Source organism: Cimex lectularius, unplaced genomic scaffold (assembly GCF_000648675.2).
Source record: "Cimex lectularius strain Harlan isolate CLEC.00 unplaced genomic scaffold, Clec_2.1 scaffold60, whole genome shotgun sequence".
NCBI classification, from domain to species: Eukaryota; Metazoa; Arthropoda; class Insecta; order Hemiptera; family Cimicidae; genus Cimex; species Cimex lectularius.
The window spans coordinates 1093505-1117166 of NW_019392643.1; the positions used below are offsets into that span (position 1 = coordinate 1093505).

General features: G+C 37.6%; 1 protein-coding gene across 8 annotated transcripts in view; it reads right to left on the reverse strand.

Moving 5' to 3' along the window:
• Positions 1 to 23662, reverse strand: part of LOC106661160 (aryl hydrocarbon receptor nuclear translocator homolog) — a 119159-nt gene that overhangs the window by 13431 nt on the left and 82066 nt on the right. For 7 of the 8 annotated variants that reach the window (XM_014384397.2, XM_014384396.2, XM_014384394.2 and 4 more), the window contains one exon: positions 3286 to 3446. In XM_014384397.2, the coding sequence (XP_014239883.1) occupies positions 3286 to 3446 (161 nt within the window). Of the gene's footprint in view, positions 1 to 3285; positions 3447 to 15801; positions 15810 to 23662 lie in introns of those variants that run through there. The other variant, XM_024230170.1, reaches the window with a different exon arrangement.

Here is a 23662-nt window from a genome sequence, read left to right on the forward strand (position 1 = left end):
GTCTTTTTATACAAAAAATAGCTCTAAAACAATTTTTCCTTCATATATTTACGACAAAGTCAATTTTAACAATTAGACGTATTACGAAAAAAAAAGTGGTTCGAAGAATGTTTTTTTCTTTCCATTGACTGTAGAGTCAATGTCATCATAATAACTTTTTATCCAAGAAAATGCTCTGAAAATATTTCTTCTTCATGTAAATTGAAGACAAAGTCAATTTTAACAGTATGTCTTTTTATCAAGTCTTTTTTATCTTTTGTTATCTTTTATCTTTTTTTTTGTCTTTTTTATCAAAAAGTGGCCGAAGAATGCTTTTCTTTCCATTGACCACAAAGCCAATTTCAACAATTAAAAATAAAATTGGTCTGAAGTAGGCTTTCTCCTTTCCAATCGCCATATAGTAATTTCATTTGGATGTCTTTTTATTCAAAAACTGCTTCCAAGAAATTTGTTCTCTGTTCATTGACCGTACAGGCAATTTAATTTTTTCGAAATTTCTCTATAGCAAAAAGGGAAACCACCAACACTCTTAACTGAAACTATGGGCGCCCTCACGCTCAATTCATTGCTGAGTTGATTAGTATTTTTCTTTATACAAAAACTAATTAAATAAATAAAATAAAACAGTAAAAAGTCGTAAAAGTTTGGTTCCAAGCGAGTGATTTCCCCTTGTCCACCTTTTCTCGCTGGTCGATTTCAAGCGTTGTCGAATTGAGTCGGAGTTTGTTCGGTGGGTATCGTTATAAGTAAAGAAAGTACACGAAATTTGAATTTAGAAGTTTGATTAAAATCTAATTTTACTTGTTCCAGTATTTCCGGTAACTTACATGCCGCCTTAACTCGCAGGATTCCCTTAATCAGGGTGTTTTAACCGCGAGCAATTAAACTGACGATTCTGCGTGTTTGTGAGTGACTTATGGCAGGGATTCTATTAAAACTGATCATAACTTTTTAATTAGTCATGCTCGTCATCAGTCAGAAGGTTGAAAACTGAGAACACCGTTTTTTTGAATCATAGTTATTCGGGTTTAGCAGCCGTAACTTTAGTAGACATGATAGAAACCTTGTTATCCAATCTCCCTGGATATAATGGATATGTGAAAGTCAAACGATTATTTCTTTAGAAGTTACACAGACCGATAAGTAATGTAACCGGTATATCAGTAAAGTTTCCTTGCGGGATTCACCGAGTAGAAAGTAAGACTACATTTCGTGTTTAATCCACTGTTTTTCTCCTTTCTTTGTCTATTTTTGTTTTGTTCTAATTTCCCTTTTATTCTTATCGTTCCTCTTTCCTTGTTATATACAGTAGAACCGTTGCCCCTCTGATCCGTGACACCCAAATGGTAATATTGTTGTTGTCCCAAACGTCTGACAGGCAGTTGGCTATTTTATTGGTAGCAGCCTGCCTTTTGAACTCCCTGAACAACTTTTTGAACATCACTGAAAGACTGTGGCATAGTGTCCAAGGCGGCAGATGAGCCTAAAAGCTCCCAAGGAATTCCGGGATTTTTAAGGGATGGTATCTTTCACCATCAACAATATGTGAGCTGTTGCCAAATTTATATTGGATGTACTTAAGAAATGTATTTTGGATATTTTTAATGCTATTTGTACGGATGCTATAATGTGATCAGACGAGAGACAAATACTCCAAACAGGAACCGTACATATGCATGTATCAAAGCTTTCGAGAGTGCCCACTGACTCCTAAGGGAAATAAAATCAGATCGAAGGAGAAGCCAATAGACAAACTATAGGACACATCAACTTGACAGACCCATCCATGTGATCATAGGAAACCCATCAAAGTGTAAAATCTCCTGTCGTCAAATCTTTGGAAGAAAGGAAATTCCAAGAACTGGGAGTAGGTGTAGGGATAAATGTTCGAATTATTCCCTTGATTCCAACTATCTTTCAAGATGAGATCCATGCTATTCAACTCTGTCCATAGGAGTCGATAAAGAAGAATATGAAAGGTGCACTGATTTACACATTTTCGGACAGTTAGGCTACTATAAGCAGTAAATGAGTATGGTTTTAGCACCAAACTAGTCTGGGAATACTTAACTTATCTAATAGCCCTAGGAAAACACAACTTTGGGGTAAAGATATTTAGAAAACGAACACACCAGAGACTGTGCTATCGAAGGTGGAAAAATGAGAAAGAAGCACTAGACGAAAGCACTAGGCTTGAGGCAAGCTAACAGAAAACAGTGGAACCTTGTCCTCTGGTGCGAAGGCAGAAGGCTTCTATTATCACAATTCGAGGACAGGGCAGAGGGCAGCCGATAAATTGGATAACGAAAATTAGATGAGGACACCTATGGCTCTGAGCCCTTTCACAGCATACCAAACTGTCTAAAACGTAGACCCTTCAGACAATGGGTTAAGAATTCGGTACAATGAGGTTGGAAAAATTTCATTAAAAGGCTATCGAAGAAATCAATGGCAGAACTGTTAAACCTGGGAGTGTAAGGACTAGAATAATAGTAGGACTGCTGACTGGACACTGCACTCCAGAGACATATATATGGACAGGATGAAGAAACAGTGGAAAAAGCCTATGTACGCTGAGATTTCTACCCCTAGGAGAGAAAAAGCAAAAACCTGAAGGATGCACATGGGAGCCGTTAAAAACCTCAAAATTTAAGAGCTCTAGATAATGGAGATTGCACAATAAATCAATATTGGTCGCAATATAAAGAGACCGACTCCTTTCAACCTTAAGCTTTCTGATGACATAGCGATCCTATTCTGTCATTTGGATCTTGTTCTTCCTTCCGTAACCTGCAGTAACATCTTCACCTCGAGCAATCACTTTCACCCTACGTACAAAAACCTGTCCTTTAATCAACTTCAATTCGATGTTATGTATATATCTAGGGTTGTACCAAGACAAGCCTGTTGTAGCTGCCAATTACATTTACAACAATAGGACCTACGTGGCCTGGAATATTACCGGCCTGGAACTTTAGGGCTCGGCCAAACATTTCTATAATCGACGAATTCAAACAGCCAAAAATGGGCAAGCAATCCACATCGATCTAAACAGAGCCTTTGTATATGACAGAATCCTGAACAAGTCCGATAAATTCCACAAAACCCTCCCAGTCACTCATCCATTCATCTAACAGCTCCCATCCCGTAGAATCACGCAAGAAACACGGGATGGCCCACAAAAAAAGAAACCCACGTGACGTAACACGACCCAGAGTTCACACCTTTAAGACAATTCCAATAAAACTAAAGTCAAATCGTTCATAAACGTAAGCATGAACAAACCTCTTAAGGCTTTCATATGAGCCACAGCCATCCTGAGAATAGTCAGTTTGTCTGGCTTTCTTGCTAGGGCGCTGCATGTTGGAACCATGTCCGACAGTTCGGTTATGTAGGCAGTCATCTTGTTTCTCCTACGTCTCTCTATTTCGCAGTGGTTTTCTCGGCTGGAAAAGAAAAACAAAAACCAATGTTTACTAATAATAACTAATTGATATGGTAAGGTTAATTTGTATCTCGTCGACGAGTCGTCTTAAACGAGAATAGCATCATAATGACTAACGCCAGCAATAACAAAACTTTTCATATATCAAGACTGATAACAAATATTATTAATTATATTCAAGAATAATCAGTCTTTCTTTGATTTATTATCATAGTACGATAACCTCCGACCTACGGTGACCTGTTCTGTACATGATGCACCCGATTACAACCTTTGATGTATTATAGTTCCAATTTGATTTTGGTTTAGTTGATGATTTACAAAGTTGAGGTTTTTATAGATTGTTCTATTTCCTATTCGAGTTGTTTTTATTTTTTGTTTACCGCCAATTTAGGTTATCTCTCAATCAGTTGCATTCCTGTCGGCTTTTGGCCAGTAAAATCTTTCAATAATTATCGTTAAGAGGTTCTAAAATAATTTTTAAGCCATTGAAAACGTTAGAACCGGGCTGTAAAGACCGAATTATAAAAACCGACTGGTTAGCACTACACCCGGAGGAAACATGCGAGGGGGTCGCGAAGTCATCGTGTCTTTAAGACGACTTGGCAAGTTATCAGGTTGGGAAAGTATGATTATAAGGCTTGGGCAGTATGATAAGGATGGATGGAAAGCTTGGATTGGAACTTTTGGACACGAGATCCTATCACCTTAGGCTAAAAGAATATTAAGGTCGTTGTGGATTGTGAAGTTATTGATCCAGTAAAGAGCTTTGACGATTTATCTAAGGATTTTTAATTGTTTGAATTGGACACGCTGGATATTGGATGGTTTGGCGGAACCCGACAGTTCCACTCCTTATGCCCAAAATTGTCGCAGTAATGCCTTGTATAGTTAGTTGAGCTTTGACGGATAGATTTAAGCACTAAGAGTATTCGTATAAATCTTTAAGTTGTCGTCTTTTAAGTTAGTGGGAATTCCTCCTCAGTCTGCTGTCTAGATATAGTCCTAGTAAATAGTATCCTAAGCATATATACCTTACACATGTTCCTGTGTGTATCCTTCAATTCCGCTTCTTCCTGGCAATATCTACACAGGTTTGTTTTTGCTCTCATGTATGCCGTTTGAGTCTCCAGAGTCCAGTCAGCAGTCCTACTATCATTACAGTCTTAACACGTTTTAGTTGTCATAGTTGTCCCAGTTTTTAAGTTGTTGTCTCTTCAGTCTTGCGTGAGGATTCCGCTCTGCCGTCGAGGTCGTTGTGGATAATGAAGTTAGTGAGTTTGTCTATGTACCTTGACTGAAAGTCAGTAGGTCCTTTTTATTGGTGTGCATTTTAATTTATAAAGGATGTATGTAAAAGTAAAGCTACTAAGTAACTTTACCTAAGTTATTAAGGTACTTTTCCATTATAAGTCTGAAGTCTATGCCGGTATTCGAATCCAGAACCGCTTGCATGGCGAATACGATTCGGACGCCCTAATCGTTCAACCATCGCAAGAGGCCATCAAAAAGTTACTTAAATTTATCAGGTTGTCAATGTTTGAAAACGGTGACAACTTTGTCGTGGGTTCATTTTCTTCTGACAAGGATTCCACAACGTTCTCAGAGTTTATCGACACATTGGGTCGTCTACCAATAAAACTATTTGTTTTAATGTTTTCGACCTCGGAGAAATGTAAATTAACTCCTGATTTTCCTTCCAATCGGAAAAGCTTGCCCTTAGAAATTCAATCACTCGGTTGGGAAAAGAATGGCCGTCGCGTGGGTCATTCGTCGGTGGGACCTGTGCTCTAGAAGATTGCAATGTGAAAAAGGCGTGACGAATAAATTTTTAATGCGCCCGTGTTAAACATAGAGCATAGAGGGCTCAACGGCCTCGGTACAACGGGGCCGGTGAAGATAAAACGTGAGAACCCTTAGGAATGCTCGTCAAAAAACTGCACCAAATTCATCGAAGAAAGTGAAACAAAACAAAATCTAAGTGTAAAAGTAAAAGGTGTTGAACCGGTTTTCTTATAACAGTGACGGTAACACGGCATATGACCGATTCCGTTCATTATTAAATCCACGCAAACTAGCTGGACGGTTATTGGGTGGAATGAAACCGAAGTCCTGTTATTTTTAGTTAAAATAAGAGGAAACAAATAACTTACATCGTAGAATTAGTCGTGTTTAAAGGAAATATTTAAATGACTCTACGTGGACATGAATATTTCAACTCCTCACTGCATCACTTAAACCGAACTGATTTACCTATCTAATGGCTTATTTCTTTTCTACAATTTTTTGTCAGTGTTAAGCAACATCATTATGCCGTTTTTTGGGACTGTGTTTTACTAAAAGCACAAAAAGAATCCGTCGGAAACACTACATGCTGACTTTCCTATAACTACCACCTACACGTAGGGGCATAATTTTCTTTTAATCTCCAACATCCAAGAACATCTTGACCTTCTCAAAGACTGATGCAAAACGCGAAGATAAGTGGACACCAACAACAAGGAGCTACCGATTTCCAGTCGTCAGATACTTAGCAATACCTAGACAGCAGGCTGACGTGGAATCCGGTGGAATTCGTACATTTACATACACCCTTTATAAACTTACATGAAAACCAACAAAAAGGACCTACCGACTTTCAGTCAAGTCAGATACATAGGACTATACCTAGACAGCAGACTCCGGAGGAATCCGTACACTTGGACAACAACGAAGCCATTTTAGGGCCGAAATTTGTTTTGACTGTCAAAACTCAACTTTGGATATACGGAGAAGAATTTCGGGTGGTTCCGCTACGCCATCCAATATCCAGCGCGTTCAATCTTTCCAGTCATAGGTCCTTAGACAAACTCACTAATTTCACTATCCAAAACAACCTCGACGGCAATCGTCACACAAAAACTGGGACAACTACGGCAACTAAAACGTCTTACGACTAGAACGATAATACGGCTGCTGACTTGACTCTGGAGACTTTGGGCATACGTGAGAGCAAAACCAAGCCTGTGAGGATGTTGCCAGGAAGAAGCAGCGGATCATGTCCACTGTCTGAGCGAAGGCTTGTAGGATACACACAGGAACATGTGTAAGGTATATACAGGGTGAATTGCTACTCGTGCTACAAACTTCTCCAGTAGATTCTTCACCCTAAAATGAACAAAAAAGTTCATATTGTCCATGGTCCGATTCTCAACCATTTCAGAGTAATTTCGCTTTTTATCGATTTTGAAAGATATCACGTCCTGGCGTCGGAAAATCGTGATATCTTTTAATCTAAACATTTCTCTGAAAATCTAATAGCACCGTTGAAATTCCCGTTAATTTTTCAATAAGAAGATGACGGTGGCAAAATGTTTGGGCTAATTTTTTGTGTTTTATTTCAGCCAGAACTACAAAAAGAGTGGAAAATTGTGTAAATCGGAAAGTGTATAAAGTAATCCAGAGTTTCTAATTTTAGTCTCAGAAGGCAGCAAATTTGAGGAAAACTACCTGATTTAATAACGCTTCCAACGCACTCGTCATTTTCTTATTTAGTGGTTGTGAGACCAAGATGTTGATGACAAAAAGAGAAAAAATGGTGGTTCAAGGATTGCTAATGTTTGAGAGTGACTTGCTACTCGTGCTACAAACTTCACCAGTAGATTCTTGACCCTAAAATGAACAAAAAAGTTCATATTGACCATGGTCCGATTCTCAACCATTTCAGAGTAATTTCGCTTTTTATCGATTTTGAAAGATATCACGTCCTGGCGTCGGAAAATCGTGATATCTTTTAATCTAAACATTTCTCTTAAAATCTATAAGCACCGTTGAAATCCCCGTTAATTTTTCAATAAGAAGATGAAGGTGGCAAAACGTTTGGGTCTTTCTTCCTTGACCTTCTAGCTGTTTGTAAACTTCTTAAGCATTACATACTAAATGGGCATTAAATTAAATTAAAAAATTTCAATGGAATTATGATTTTGATTCTCTCTAAAAATTAACGGGGATTTCAACGGTGCTTATAGATTTTAAGAGAAATGTTTAGATTAAAAGATATCACGATTTTCCGACGCCAGGACGTGATATCTTTCAAAATCGATAAAAAGCGAAATTACTCTGAAATGGTTGAGAATCGGACCATGGACAATATGAACTTTTTTGTTCATTTTAGGGTGAAGAATCTACTGGAGAAGTTTGTAGCACGAGTAGCAATTCACCCTGTATACATAGGGAACCCTACACTTAGGACTCTAGACAGCAGACTGAGGAGGAATTCCCAATAACCTATTGACTTATACAACTACGAATACTCTTAGGAGTGAAAGATGTACGTCAAAGCTAAACTAACTCTATTCAGGGCATTACTGCGACCATTTTGTACATTCGGAGTGGAATTCTTGGGTCACGCCAAGCCATCCAAACAATCAAAAATCCTTAGATAAATCGTCAAAGTTCATGCTGCATCTTTAACTTCACTATCTACAACGACCTCAACATGCTTTTTGTCTGAGGTGATAGGTTCTCGTGTCCAAAAGTTTCAATCCAAGCTTTCGATCCATCCTTACCATACTGCCCAAGCCTTATCTACTCTACACTTTCCCAATCGGATAACCTTTCAAGTCGGCTTAAAAGACGATAAACTCGAGATAGAGATTGAGATAGAGAGAGATATGATATGAATGAAGATATGAAGATAGAGTTTGACGGGAATGTGCAGAGGATATGAACTGCCAGTTAATGTCATCTGATAGAGGAGAGAACCAGAACTAGGAAGAGTAAAACCGCTTTAAATCAAGTGGGATCCTTCTTGGGTAGCTGAAGGTAAAACGTGCTTATCTCCAAGCTCCCAAGTTATTCCCTTTTGCCCAATACACATTGAGCAAGAATAAAGGAGGAAACTAGTAGCCTTCGCGTACTAAAGCGGAGAAGGTCAGAGTGTGGAAAAGCAGCGTCGGGAAATCTGGGGCTTCCGGGAGGTCTGATCAAAGACGGACCCAAGGTTCTTGAAGATGGGACAGAAGTAAGTACGTGGTAATTGTAAACAAAGGGGTATGATGTGAGGAATGGAGGGCCCAACAAAGCTTGGGAGTTTTCTACTGTTCGTTCAGCCGATTTTTAACCCAAGAGCTAATTGAGTTTAAGTCGTCCAGTGGAGGATAGGTCAATTAGCGAATCATCAGTATAAAGGTGAGGGAGCGATGTTTTTGGATTTAGAGAAGTCATTATTGTAATGACAACAAAGAGAAACTGAGTTGTTTGGGCTTTGAGGGTCTCGGACTCCCTATTTCTAATGGAGACCACTTAGGTCCAAAAAGAAAGAGTGGAACGGTTTACCCAAATTGAAGATATGTAGCTTTTTGTCCAAAATCCTAGAACGACTCCTTTTAAAACGCTTAATACCAATCCTTGTTACCTATAATATCATTCCCTCTCACCAATTCGGTTTCCGTCCCCAACACTCCACTATCCAACAATGCTTCAGAGTAGTCGACACCATCTCATCGGCCCTAGAAAAAAAGGAGTATTGCCTGGGTGCGTTCTTAGACATAGCACAAGCTTTCGACAGGGTCTGGCATCCAGGCATACTTTTTAAACTTAAGCGCTTCCTACCCTCCCATTATTACCTTTTAATGAAATCCTACCTAACTGACAGCTGTTTCAGAGTGAGGTGCGGCAACGAATTCTCAGAAGTCAAACAGACACAGGCCGGTATACCGCAAGGTAGTATCCTTGGTCCTGTCCTATATATCATTTATACTGCTGACCTACCAACACATCCTGACACTATTATCACCACCTACGTGGACGACACCGCAATCCTACCCTGTAACTCGAATCCTGTCCAAGCTACCTCCAACATCCAGGAACACCTTGAGCTTATCGAAGACTGGTGTAAAAAGTGGAGGACAAGACTGAACGAAGAAAAATGCACTCAGTGTATTTTACGCTGAAAAAGCAGTCTTGCCCTCCATTGTACATCAACAACAAAGAGATACCAGTTTCCACTCAAGTCAAATACCTGGGACTATATCTCGACAGCAGACTGACGTGGAATCCCCACACAAGACTTGGACTACTACGAAGACTTTTAAGACCGAAATCGACTTTGACAATTAAGACAAAACTAACACTATACAAGACTTTACTAAGACCAATATGGACATACTGTGGGGCACTGCCAAGCCTTCCAATATCCAGCGTATCCAGTCCTTCCAATCGAAAGTCCTTAGACAAATTGTCAAAGCACCTTATTATGTCACTAACCTCACTGTTCACAAAGACCTCAACATTCCTTTTGCCAACGAACTAATCCAGTCCAGATTCCAAACCGTCCATACCAACCTTTCGAACCATCCTAACCATACTGCTCGAGCCCTATCCACTCATTCCCATCCTGACAATCCACCACGTCGCCTCAACCGACGATGGTCTCGGGACCTCGTTGATACCTAGTCATACACACTGAGTGCCAGCAATGGCTGGCTCCTCAAAGCACGTGTTCTACCGGTGCAGTGCTGGCATTAGTGCTAGTGTTGTGTTGTGTGATATATCATTCATGTGTACATATTTGTATAGTATACAACTCTGTATAGGTAACAAATAAATTTAAAAAAACGAAAAAAAAAGCTTTTTGTAATAGAATAGAAGATGATAATAGAAGTACACGCCTTAATTTACAGATATTCCAGCACAACTGCTTTGGTATAGATACCATTAGAACAGTTAAGAAAGATATTAGACGAAATATCTGAGAAAAAGACTTTATTAGGATGAGATCGAGATCGACTAAGTTTATATGGACTGGAAGATTGTGAGGCTGACACTTTTGGAGAAAATGGAGCAAAGAGGTAAAAGAGTAACAAAACAAGAGCTGACTAGGTCGAACCAGAACTTAATAATCAATTATAAATATGACCAAAACCTCCTATGAATGGGAGAGGCTTTGCGCCTGATTTCAAGATGAAGGCACTTTAGTTTTATTATAATTTTTGTTTTGTTAGGACGTCAAATTAACTATTGGGCCCATTTGGCGAAAATCGGTCGGAATCAAAGTTCAATTTTCCGCTTCGCATGTCTGAATTTATCTCAAGAAATGCTGCAAGGAGTTTATGAATTTGTCACGTTCCCTTTGACGGCTAATGCCATTAAATGGAAGACGTCTACTAAGCGATTCATTGTTGACGTTTATTCATACCTCGGCTGCCAAGAGTGAACACCGACGGCGACAAACGAGCTAGTGCAAGGCTCAAGTCTTTTTCTGGAATGCTGTCTGCATGTTACAGGCATACTTAACTGCATGCACAATCTCGCCATGTAAAAATAAGCATGGCAAAGTACAGATGCTTTTGCATTGTACATACAAACCGAAAAGACGTGTACTCAAGATAATGGCAGAAAGCAAAACATACGATAGTTTCAAACCTTAAAAAATGATGTTTGATGCTTCTCTCCACAAAATAGATATTTTCAATCGGTTGTGAGGCAAAAAACCCAATTTTTTTTGTACACCATTTTAAAATGTTCGATCTTACAAAATAGTAATTCGAAGGAGCTAGTCTTGAGCTATTTTCAGCTTTGCGGGAATGTTTTCAGCTTTGTCCGGCATTTTTGTCTTTTACTGAAATTGAACCAGGATGGCCTGTCTATCCTAGCGGTTTTGGTCTGTCAGAAGATGCTATGACAAACAGCGAGGACAGGCAGACTCAAACAAACCTTTCCGATTTGATGCCAGTGTTGATCAAAAGTTCTCATGACTCTTAGGACTGAAGTCAGTTCGTCAAAACTAAACAAACTCTATACATGGCATTATTGCCATTTTGGAGATTCGGATTGGAACTATTGTGTTCCACCAAGCATCCAATATCCAACGCGTACAATCTTACCAAAAGTCTTTAGGTGAATTGTCAAAATTGTCAAAGCACCTTACTACGACCTAACTTCACTATCCACAACAACCTCAACATTCCTTTTGTCTGAGGCGATAGGATCTCGCGTCCAAAGGTTCCACTACAAGTTTTCGATCCATGGATCCATTCGATGATAACCCGCCCGCCATGTCGCCTATGTCCTCGCTTCCTTTGCCGACTGGGCAATATGCCACTCTCTGTTAGGCGGAGACTGTTACACCTGGAAGATCAAAAGACTATGTCCATGCAAGAAAAAAAAAAAAAAAACTACATGGTCATCAGTCGTACAGTTCAGAGCAATTTGGCTTGCTTTGCATCCAGCCCCTATCAGACAACAACAACAAAATATCCCTTGCTTGGATACCGGGTAGAGGAGCAATGAGGAAGCCAGGAAGAGGTCAAGGAAAGTCATTTATCGGACATGAACCCTCTTGCTGCATACCAAATTGTTTAAAACGTAGATCCATCAGACAATGGTTTAAGAATCTTGATACAATGAGATTGTATTCCAGGAGGCATGTGTAAAAGTTAAAGGCCAGACTAACGAAAAGGAATACAAGACGAGTTATCAATAAAGTACTGTATACAAACAGCCCTCTAAAAATCGAAACGGGGGGACCCAAATACTGCCGTGCCCAAATACAATTCTCAAATCAGAAAACATACCTACACGTTCTCTATATGCAGCCAAGAAACGGCCCTTCAATAATGTGGGATACATGGAGCAACATTTGTCTATATAACAGACGAAAAAACCCTCACTTATATTGTACAACTAATCTAATTGAGGTGGTTTTGGTACTCAATATTCTGCCATTGGCCCTCTCACACTATACGATCTCGCTAATAAATGCATTCATTCTCAATATACACAAAGAAACACAAGAAGAATTAGTACTACATACGAACAGCCCTCTAAAACTATGAACAGAGGACTCAAAGACTACCGTGCTCAAGGCTGATTCACCATACAGGATAGCATACCTACACGCTCTGAATATGGAACCAAGAGTGAAACCTTCGAGCCAAGAGTGACAACCTTCAATTAAGTGAGATCGATCAATCTTTCTCTAAATGCTGGGCAGTTACACGGGCTTTGGTCCAAAAGTGTCCGGGCGTCAACTTCGCATCGCCTATTCTTAGTCTTATTACACGTTTTTTTAAGATTGTAACCAGTTTTATTTTTCTGAACAGTTTTAGTGTTGTTTTAGCACATTTTTGAGCTACAATTTTGTTCATACGAAAGATAAATTTTTGGGATGCATAAAAATTTCTTGTAAGGTTTTTTTAAGAAAATGCAAATTTTTGAGACTAATTTGTCTTTTTCAAGTTTTTTGTTTTTGTTAAAAAAAATCAATGTGGTTTTTTAAAAAGTAAATTCATTACTTATTTAAACATTTATTTGTGCATTTTGGGAATTGATACACCTCATGAACAGCTACAACTAAAATTCTTGTTTTTTTAAAAATTCTACAAAATATTAGATATACAAATACTACAAAATTGGCAATATCCCCGTTAATTTTTGAGGAATTTAGTAATGGTTTTTATCTCACAGTTAAGTATGACAAGTGTTACATCTCAGTTTTGGTCTGACGTCTGACACATGGATTAGACACGAGCTGGAAACGCGAATGATCAGAGAACGTGAACGATTCTCACGACGGGATCAAGGATTAAAATATAAAAGGAACGCATTTCCGATAATGCAAACCGGCGGGTTATCCACGAGGTCTCGGCGACCTTAGCAGCGTCCATATGCAATTCGCTGATTGTGCGTACGTGCTGGCCGACACGCAACTCCCAGCTTTTCAAGCCCGATCAGAAGTAGATCTGGAATTTATCAGAAACACAAAGAATTTTCATGCCGGGAAATTAAATATGTACGGGGGAGGGGAAATCGGCGCGTTTTTTTCCAAAACGGTATCGTCCGGCTGAAGTATCAACTTTATGACTTTTAGGGTATTACGATCAAAAATACACCCTGAACCGTTTCGCCATGGAAATTCAAATTTATGATTCTTTCTCCGACCTAAATGAAGTGCTCGTTACGAGTTAATTGAGAATCCGGAACAGAGCAAGACTCACGGTGGGAACCCCTCAAATTCAAACTTGTGTACCTCTTTTTCTCAGTCTGAAGGGCCTTCCGTAGATTCGGGCCGAGGCAAGAGTCCCAACTGAAAGCCGGCGTGTGCTTTTTCCAAGGCCCGCCCCTTTCAAAGACGACGTGATCCGGCTCACAGCACACGTCGAGCGTTGTTGTAACGCGCTTGCAACGCGCCCTCCCTCTTTGCTGACCTAAGGGCGAAAGCCCGACCTTTTTGGGCAGAGCGCTTTTTTTAGGTAGTTCCAACCGGCTGGTTTGGTCATGGTCAAGGGCGGATCCAGGTTCGTCATATGGAGGGGGGTTAAAAATTTCGATTTTTTTAAAGATACAGAAGACCTAAAAACTAGGGATGAGCATCGATGGTAAGCGACCGATGTTTGATGTTTTCAACATCGATGTTACTGTGTTGATGTTTATTGACCATCGATGGTAGACTGTCGATGTTTTATAAACTTAGCTTTTTCAGTTATTCTTAAGTTCCACTTTTATGAATAGGGGATGATGCATATTTTTCTGATATGAAAGTGACCTATCCTAACCTGTCAGGAGTTGTTCAATTTGTTGCCTTAGTAGCTATATTTGTTCCCTGTTACATCTGTTCTATTCAAGTTAACACGAGGTTACATCTAACAAATCGTGAATACCCCTGATTTTCGAAAGCTGGACAGATTATTTTAAAAACGAGAAATTGCTTACAGGGTAAATTGGCTTTAAAGCTGTTTTTTTTACATTCCGTTCCGTTCTAGACGTGGTAGTGTTTCATTGTAAAATTTGGATAAATTAATTTTAATAATTTAATAAATTAAGGATATGGTTGATTTTAGTTGCGTACATTCAAAATACTTTAGCAATAGACATCTTTTATTTAAAAGGGACCGAGAGATCTATTTATAACTATAAATGGAACCAAAGGAAAAAAATCCTAGTAAATGTTATTAAAATAATAAACATCGTTTTTATTAATCAAGTTCCTAATAAAGGTGGTTTTAAGTTTTTTTTTTGGGGGGGGGGCGTTTTAGACGTTGATACGGCGCTCATCATTGTAAGGTAAAGGTCCCGGGTTCGAATCCAGCGGCCCTGTATTCGAACTCGACTTACTTACAAATGGGCTTTTCTTCAAAAACACCGGCACCCAGAGGGTTGATATAACCTCTGCTGTTGCGAACCCTCGTAAGAAAAATAAAAAAATAATAAAAAAATAGTGTTTCTAAAGTGGGACAAAAATAATTTATGCATATGAAAATAATTTTTGGTTTGAGTAATGAGTATTCAAAAAACCATAGACTATAGAGTCAGTCGATGGTCGTACCACCATCGATAGTGAGGTTCCGATGTTTAAACGATGTTTTTCTATCGATGCTCATCCATACTAAAAACGTGCCAATCGAGAGAAAACTACACATCGTTTTTCGGCCCAACGCAATAATTTCTCCTCCTTCAAAGGGAAAAACTGAAAAAAAAACTTGATTTAAAAGTTTCAATACTTTAATTTCAAAAAGGAACGTATTTTTTTATATATTTCCAAAATGTTTTTCCGTCATAGTCTGCAATGTAAATGTTTTTAGTCACCAACATTAACGAATATAAAAAATTAATCACCAATTTGGAGGTTATCGCATCGAGAGATCGAATAAGAAGATTAGAGGCAGAAATCAGAAAAGCACCAGAAGGACATGTCTAATCACGAAAAAAATCATGATCTGTAGTGTGATTTTTTAACACAAAACATAAGCGAAAAAAAAAAAAAACATCACGGCAAGTGTAAAATGTAAATAGGTAGTTTTTTTGCAGAATCAACCCAGCCGTGCGAAAAATTTGCTACTTGAAAAATTATAGAATCATTTGAAAACCATGGGTTTATATTATTATTTATTTTGCATAATACATATTGCAATAGGATACAAAAATAATCAATTGTTTTTGTTTCTTATTAACAGCTGGCGTTAAATTAAATTAGGTTCGGGCCAATTTTTTCTAGACCAGTGAAAATAAAATAATGGTTTACTAGTTAACTACCTAATTAGGAATTTTATTTAAGCTATTTAATTAATTATTTTCTCGCGTTACTTCACAACTTTCTGTAACAATGGATGTTTTACGGAGAAAGACGTGTGATGGCCGCGCCATATTTATTAATAATATACACAATCCATTAGAGTTCATGGTCCGATTGACCAAATAACTTCTTTCAATGAATTAAACTTTATATAAGGTACTGCATGAGATAAAAAAGCCGGTGTCACGAGCGGGATTCGAACCCACGATCTTCGGCTAAATACACCGCTGCCCTACCACTTGAGATATCGTGAGAATTCGATTTACTCGATTCACTCGGACAACAACCTCCCAACTCAACCCACCTTTCGAATTTTCTCTCCTTTTTGCCATTTTTCAAATGTCGTGTAATCTATTTGATTCTTGGCGACAAATGAAATGACCACGGAGAGCTTCAGTGAAGATATACTTCATTTAACTTATTAAATCCATTAGGTTTCGTGGTGTGATTGACCAAATAACTTCTTTCAATTAATTAAACTTTATGAAAGGTTTTGCTTGAAATAAAAAAGTCAATGTCACGAGCGGTAATCTTCATTTCAAAATTCAACGATATTACAACCGTTGGAAAAATTAATGTTTCTACTGTGTTTAATTTTTAAATGTTATATTATTATGAATGAGAAAACTAAAGATTAAATCAACAAAATCTCCTTTTATCGTTTTAATTTTTATCTCTGGTTCTCATTTATTTACTGAAGCCCAGTTGATGGCAAGTCCCTGTTAAGTTTCCTGTGAATCGGTTCACAGTTAACGCCAATTTTGTAATTTTCTAAAAAAAATCGGAGGCAAGGCGCTATCAGTAAAATAGGTCCAAAGACTTCGTTTTATAAGAAAACCCATTCGACTCGTGTTAAGCACCACATCAAACTCTTAAATACGAGTTTTTATAACAAAAAAAAAAATAAATAAAAAAATTAGGGCTGGATTAGGCAGGGGCATATGTTTTCCTCTCAAGTCCAATTGTTTCAGATAAAAAATTCATATCTCCTCTGGATTTTAAACGTAAATTCAGCGATGTGACAAAACGCTGGAAAGCTGGATTATTCTACTATCAGCCTCGTCGTTGTCGTCAAAGTTTTGAGGATGAGTGAAAAAAATAAGGATGAAATTGCAAAACCTCCTATCTTTATTGACTATGTACTCTTGGGGGTCAAGAAAAAAAAATTAAATAATTTACGTATTTTTTTGAAAAATATATCTACCTTAGTTTGCATGTATTTTAAGGTTATTATATAGCATACGATTTTTTTACATACAAAATAATTTGCATGGTCGTATTAAATGAGATTAGATTTATAAAAAGCAACAAAAATGATAAGACGCTCTGAGTAGTGTGGGTCAAAAAAAATTTTACATAAAAAAATCAATTCGGATTCGTTTAAGGGCACGCAGCAGCATTAAAGCCTTCGATATGAATTTTCGAATACATCGAAAAACAGACATTTTTGAGCATGATCTAGGGTTAATTTTTTTCTCGCTGATGTGCCAATTTTTCAATTAAAAATTAACTCTTCATAACTTCATTCATATCCAACGTTATTACGACCGTTGTAAAGCTGAATGTTTTATCTTTCAGCCTGTGACAAGGAGGTTTAGATATGTATAAGATAGATTAGATATATAGAAAAATAAGGCTCAAACGTTTATTTTTTTATCTCCGGATCTTAATTATTTACAATGTTTTAGGCCATTATGCGTAGTTTATAGGGCTCTAAGTCCCTGCTAAGTTTCAAGCGGATCGGTCGAGTCGTTTTAAAGTTATCGCCATTGTTGTAATTTTCCAAAAAAAAATCGGAAAGCGAAAATTTTATATATATATATATATTTTTTTTTTTTTTTATTTGCCCAAAAATGTATATTTAGGAGGTTTTTTAGGGTGTAGAAAACGAATATGAATATTTTTAATTCCTTCCTCTCTCTATCTCTTTCACTCACACACTCTCTCTCTCTCTCTCTCTCTCTCTCTCTCTCATTGGACTATTGTGGTTATGGATAAATCTTAATATTTATTTTATCATTTACTCTCTCTCCCACGCTCACTCTCTTTCTCTTTCGCTCACTCAATTACACACACTCTTTCATTCTCATTCACAAAGGTACACTCTTCTCTTTCTCTCTCGTTTCCTTTCCCCTCTCACACGCTCACTCACTTTCTCCCTTTCCCTCTCTCTCACACTTGTTCTCTCTGTCTCACCCACACTATCTTCCCGCTCTCTCTCTTTCTCCCTCTCTCTATCTTTCTTTTTCTCTCTCTCTCTCTCTCTCTCTCTCTCTCTCTCTCTCTCTCTCTCTCTCTCTCTCTGTCGTCTCTCCCTCTCCCTCTCTCTTATTTTATTTCTCCTTCTCTTTCTCACCCACTCACTCCATTTCTCTCTCTCCCAATTACTCACTCTTTCTCCCCGCCCTCCATATCACTCTTTCTCTTTCTCTCTCTCTCCCTCACTCTCTCTCTCCCACTCTCTTGCTCTCTCACTCACACTCTCTTTCTCTTTCGTTCACTCAATTACATACACTCTTTCATTCTCAGTAACACACGTACACTCCTCTCTCTCTCTCTCTCTCTCTCTCTCTCTCTCTCTCTCTCTATCTATCTATCTATCTATCTTTTTCTTTCCCCTCTCTCACAATCACTCACGCTCTCTTTTTCCCTCCCTCTCTCATCCACACTCTCTTTTCTCCTTTCTCACTCTCTCTCTCCTCTCTCTCTCTCCATATATCTATTTATCTGTATTTATCTAACGTTGTTGCTTTAAATTGGTGGCATAATTTCAAAGTTATCTCCATTTTTGTGATTTTTCATCAAATACGGGTGGCAAGAGATGGAGAAAAAATTAACATTTTTTGATTTTTCGGAATATTAAGTATTCAGGTGTTTTTCGGGATGCAAAAAACGTATATAGACTATGTTTCGAGCTAAAAAATATTTTGAGCCAATTTGCTTCGTCGGTAGGTCACAAAGTAGGTACCCAACTTCAATATCTGCGGCACGCCTACTATGACATCTATTTCTGCATGTAGGAGAAAAAGCTGGAAACAAAGTTGATTTAATATTAGAAAAAAAGAGACTAGAGGACTAGAAAAGACTCATTAAGCGCATAAATTTGTCGCCGTATGAAAGATCTTTTGAAACGACAAGAAACCTTTTTTTTGCAACAAGCACTACGCCATTTATCAAGGGGATGTTTAAAATTGCGAATGATGCGGTTTGAAGGATAAAACGGGGCGTTACCGATGGGTCTTGGGATTCATGATTGTAAGGTATGGATCCGATTGAGGTTGGAAGGTTTAATTGAACACCACAGTTCAATGCGGTGCGTTCACATAGAACATTACAGGTGAGTCCTTTGTCAAGATAATACGCTCAAAAATGGAGAATCAAAGAAGAAACCAAAGACAAACAAATTCAGTTAATCCTCAATTTTAATAACGGATATACTTAAGAGTAGTAAAAATGACGATTACTCATTTTGTAAACGAACACCTTTTCTCGTCTTTCCACCATTTTAATCCAGTTGTTCCTCTTCCATGGAAAGACATCTTCACGAACCAGAAGTTCGGAATATTATGGTGAGAATGGGTCATCGAGACCACCGGCAAATGGTATAGCAGAGGAAAATGGCGTTTCTCAGAGCGTGGTTTCACTGAGCTTCTGAAAACCTGGAAGTGCCAATAGGAAGCCTGCTAGTGGATGTGGATGAAGGGAGGACAGAAATACTGTCATTGCTGCAAGGCGGAACCCTTTCCACAGTGCTCGCCAGATCTTAAATGAAGTACAAGATGTTTTGGCAAGGCTTTATCAACACAAACCTACGTCTTACTCAAAATTCTACAATTGGCCCTCCACACTATACGTCTGCGCAAATAACTACATTCACTCTCCATATGCACCAAGAAACACAAGACGAGTTATCAGTAAGTACTACATACAAATAGCCCTCTAAAAATCGAAACAATAGACCCAAATACTGCCGTGCCCAAATACAATTCTCAAATCGGAAAACATACCTACACGCTCTTTATATGGAGCCAAGGAACGGCCATTCAATTATGGAGGATAAATCGAGCAACATTTGTCCACATAACAGACGAAAAAACCCACACTTATATTGTAAAACTAATCTAATTGAGGTGGTTTTGGTACTCAATATTCTGTCATTGGCCCTCTCACACTGTCACACTATACGTTCTCGCTAATAAATGCATTCATTCTCAATATACACAAAGAAACACAAAAAGAATTAGTACTACATACGAATAGCCCTCTAAAACTATGAACAGAGGATCCAAAGACTACCGTGCTCAAGCCTGATTCTCCATATAGGACAGATACCTACACGCTCTGTATATGGAGCCAAGAGTGACAACCTTCAATTAAGTGAGATCGATCAATCTCTCTTTAAATGCTGGGCAGTTACACGGGCTTTGGTCCAAAAGTGTCCGTTCGTCAACTTCGCATCGCCTATTCTTTAGTCTTATTACACATTTGTTTAAGATTATAACCAGTTTTATTTTTCTGAATAGTTTTAGTGTTGTTTTAGCACATTTTTGAGCTATAATTTTGTTCATACGAAAGATAAATTTTTGGGATGCATAAAAATTTCTTGTAAGGTTTTTTTAGAAAATGCAAATTTTTGAGACTAATTTGTCTTTTTCAAGTGTTTTTGTTTTTGTTAAAAAAAATCAATGTGGTTTTTTAAAAAGTAAATTCATTACTTATTTAAACATTTATTTGTACATTTTGGGAATTGATACACCTCATCAGCAACTACAACTACAACCAAAGCAACCACAACAAAAACTTATGCTTTTAAAACGGTAGATGCTAATGAAGGGTGTAAACTCATAAAAAGCACTAACTCATAAAATTTCATAAAAAGCAGATTCTTTTGTCAAACCAATATTTTTTAGCCAACAATGTTCTAAATTCGAATGTTTAAAACAATCTAAAACCTGGAATGAATTTAAAATTATAGAATTTATTCCATTCATTGTGGCATAGTTGTAAAATAAAATTACATATTCTTAAAGCCAATTAAAGCGAAGCCAAGCCGGCCATTTAAGAACACACCCTTTAACGGCGCATCCAAGGATTAGATTTATTATCTCTCTTATCATATCTGGGAAACGTGCTGTTCCATCGAAGAAAACTATTTTTTTTCACTCTCTCGATTAGTTTCTGAATTATCATCGCAAGATTATTCGACTCCATTCAGAACGGCAAGTGAATGAAATTATATAGGTTTAACAAAGAGAACGTCTGTATAAAATAAACAAATAATAAACGAGATTTTTCTAGAGTTTATAATGAGTGTTGGTCTGCAAGGTGGTGAACTCATGCTGAACCGGCAAGGACACCAGCGAGTGAAGACGGACCCATTAAGTGACCCTACGCCGGTTCAGCATAGGGTTTTCGATTATCTTTTCAGACGCACACACCCTAGCCTCATGTATTAACACCTGTTTTTGGCTGGACAATAGGTTTATTTTTTTTCAGGTATCCCCTTTTTTTGTGTATATAGGCGTTAATAGGATTCTTTTGATTACGGTTTTCTTTTCCTTTCACATTTAATATGGGAATGTGTTGTTACGTTTCCTTTGTAATCGGCTTCTTTTGAAAACCTTTTCGGTCAATGTCACCTTATCTTTATACTATATTTCTTCCTAAATTTTCATATTTCATAATTTTTTCCTTCGGCGAGGGAGACTGACAAAAAAAAAATTAGAATAAAAATGTGTGGTATAATAGACTCAAAGGTCCTTTCAAAGAAGTAAAGATGTAACAACCTAAGAATATATTTAAACGAACTGTACTTTACATAATTTGTCTTGAATTCGAGTTATTGCAATGGCAGACAAATTTTTGACAGTTGTGACAGAGGTTTTACGATATTCATTCATTCCAAATTGCCAATCCTATTGGTTGTAGTCATTTTTCGAAAAATCACATTTGTTTTTCTTTACTAGATAACATTTAACACTGGGGTGTAAATTAAGTATGCCATCGCCATGTATGATTTCATAATTCATCATAATTTTCGTAAAAACTATTGTATACCAACAAAAAACAATGCGCTAAAAGCAACTCAATTTCATTAAGTGACTAGAGGGCGGAAAAAATTAAACGGATGTGGCAGCGTCGACGAACCAGAAAAAATATCGATACCATAATGATTAACCGACATCGAGAAAAAAATGTCGATTACCTACGGATTACTAGTACCGAGAAAAAAGTACTTTAATCATCATCATTACCAATGTAGAGAAAAGTATCGATATCATACTCATTGCCAGTATCGGCAGAAAAAGCATTGATACCAGTACCGAGAAAAAAGTATTTTTATCATCATCATTACCAGTGTAGAGAAAAGTATCGATATCATACTCATTGCCAGCATCGACAGAAAAAAAAATTGATACCAGTACCGAGAAAAAAAGTATCGATGTTCATACTCATTGCCAGTATTGACAGAAAAAAGAATATTGGTACCAGTATCGCGAAAAAGTATCGATACCATACTCATTGCCAGTATCGACAGAAAAAGCATTGATACCAGTACCGAGAAAAAAGTATTTTTATCATCATCATCATCATTACCAGTGTAGAGAAAAGTATCGATATCATACTCATTGCCAGTATCGACAGAAAAAGCATTGATACCAGTACCGAGAAAAATGTATTTTTATCATCATCATCATCATTACCAGTGTAGAGAAAAGTATCGATATCATACTCATTGCCAGCATCGACAGAAAAAAAATTGATACCAGTACCGAGAAAAAAAGTAACGATGTTCATATTCATTGCCAGTATTGACAGAAAAAAGAATATTGGTACCAGTATCGAGAAAAAGTATCGATATCATACTCATTGCCAGTATCGACAGAAAAAAATTGATAACAGTATTGAGAGATAAGTATTTATATCATCTCTATTACCAGTGTTGAGAGAAAGTATCGATATCATACTCATTGCCAGTAGTTATAAAATATTATTTATTCCAGTATCGAGAAAATATATCGATGTTCATACTCATTGCCAGTATCGACAGAAACAAAAATACTGATACCAGTATCGAAAGAAAAATATTTCTATCATCATCATTACCTGTAGGGAGAGAAACGTACCGATGTCATACTCATTGCCAGTATCGGCAGAAAATATAATTTATACCATTATCGAGCAAAAAGTGTCGATGTTCATACTTATTGCCAGTATCGACAGAAATAAAAATATTGATAACAGTATCGAGAGAAAAATATTTATATGATCATCATTACCTGTATGGAGAGGAAAGTATCGATGTCATACTCATTGCCAGTATCATAGGAAAAAATAATATTGACATCATTATCGAGGGAAAGTAACGATACAACATTCGTTATCAGCGGCGAAATATAAATACACTTTTTTCGTATAAAATCGGAAAATCATATATTCCATGGAAATTCCATGATTAGCTTATCTCGTAGAGTGTGTGCAGGTAAGGTCAAGAGAATCTTTCCTTATTAGTACAGCACTTCTTGCTTTAGTTCAAGTTATGTTATTATCGTTAATGGTAGGTTTGTTTGTGAAGGTGAACAAGATGTTCTAGAAACGGGACGATCGTGCCACAAATTCAAGTAGAGGCCGTTGCACCGGAACGGCTCACGGAATTAATGCCCAATATGATATGGGTCTGAGACGGCGATGAAGGCAGAAAGTCTGACTCCGTTCGGGACGGCGTGCTCTTCCCATTGGTGAATGTGAATAAGGTTTGGAGAAAGGTTGACAAGAGTGGTAAGCGTGATGCTCCCAAGTCGTGACTCCCCGAGTTCCCACGATACAGAGATCGGGTCACTACCCCTAGGAGGGAGCCAAGGGAATACTTTGCATATTTCCTCGGCCCTTTTCCTCCAATCGACGCTAATCCCACCCGCGGACATTTATTAACGCCCAATCTTTTTCATTAGGCCGTAGTGGAGGCGGATGCATTATTTCATACACCTCCCTTCAACATTTTTTGGCTAAACAAAAATAAGAATTTTGAAAATAAAATAAAAATCTGAGAGGAAATTTCTCTTTGCCAATAAAATAAAAGTAAAGTGATTTCTGTCATACAATGAGAGCTTAACGTCCAATGGTGTGGCTTTACAATACTTCTTTCATACTATTGTTAATTAAAA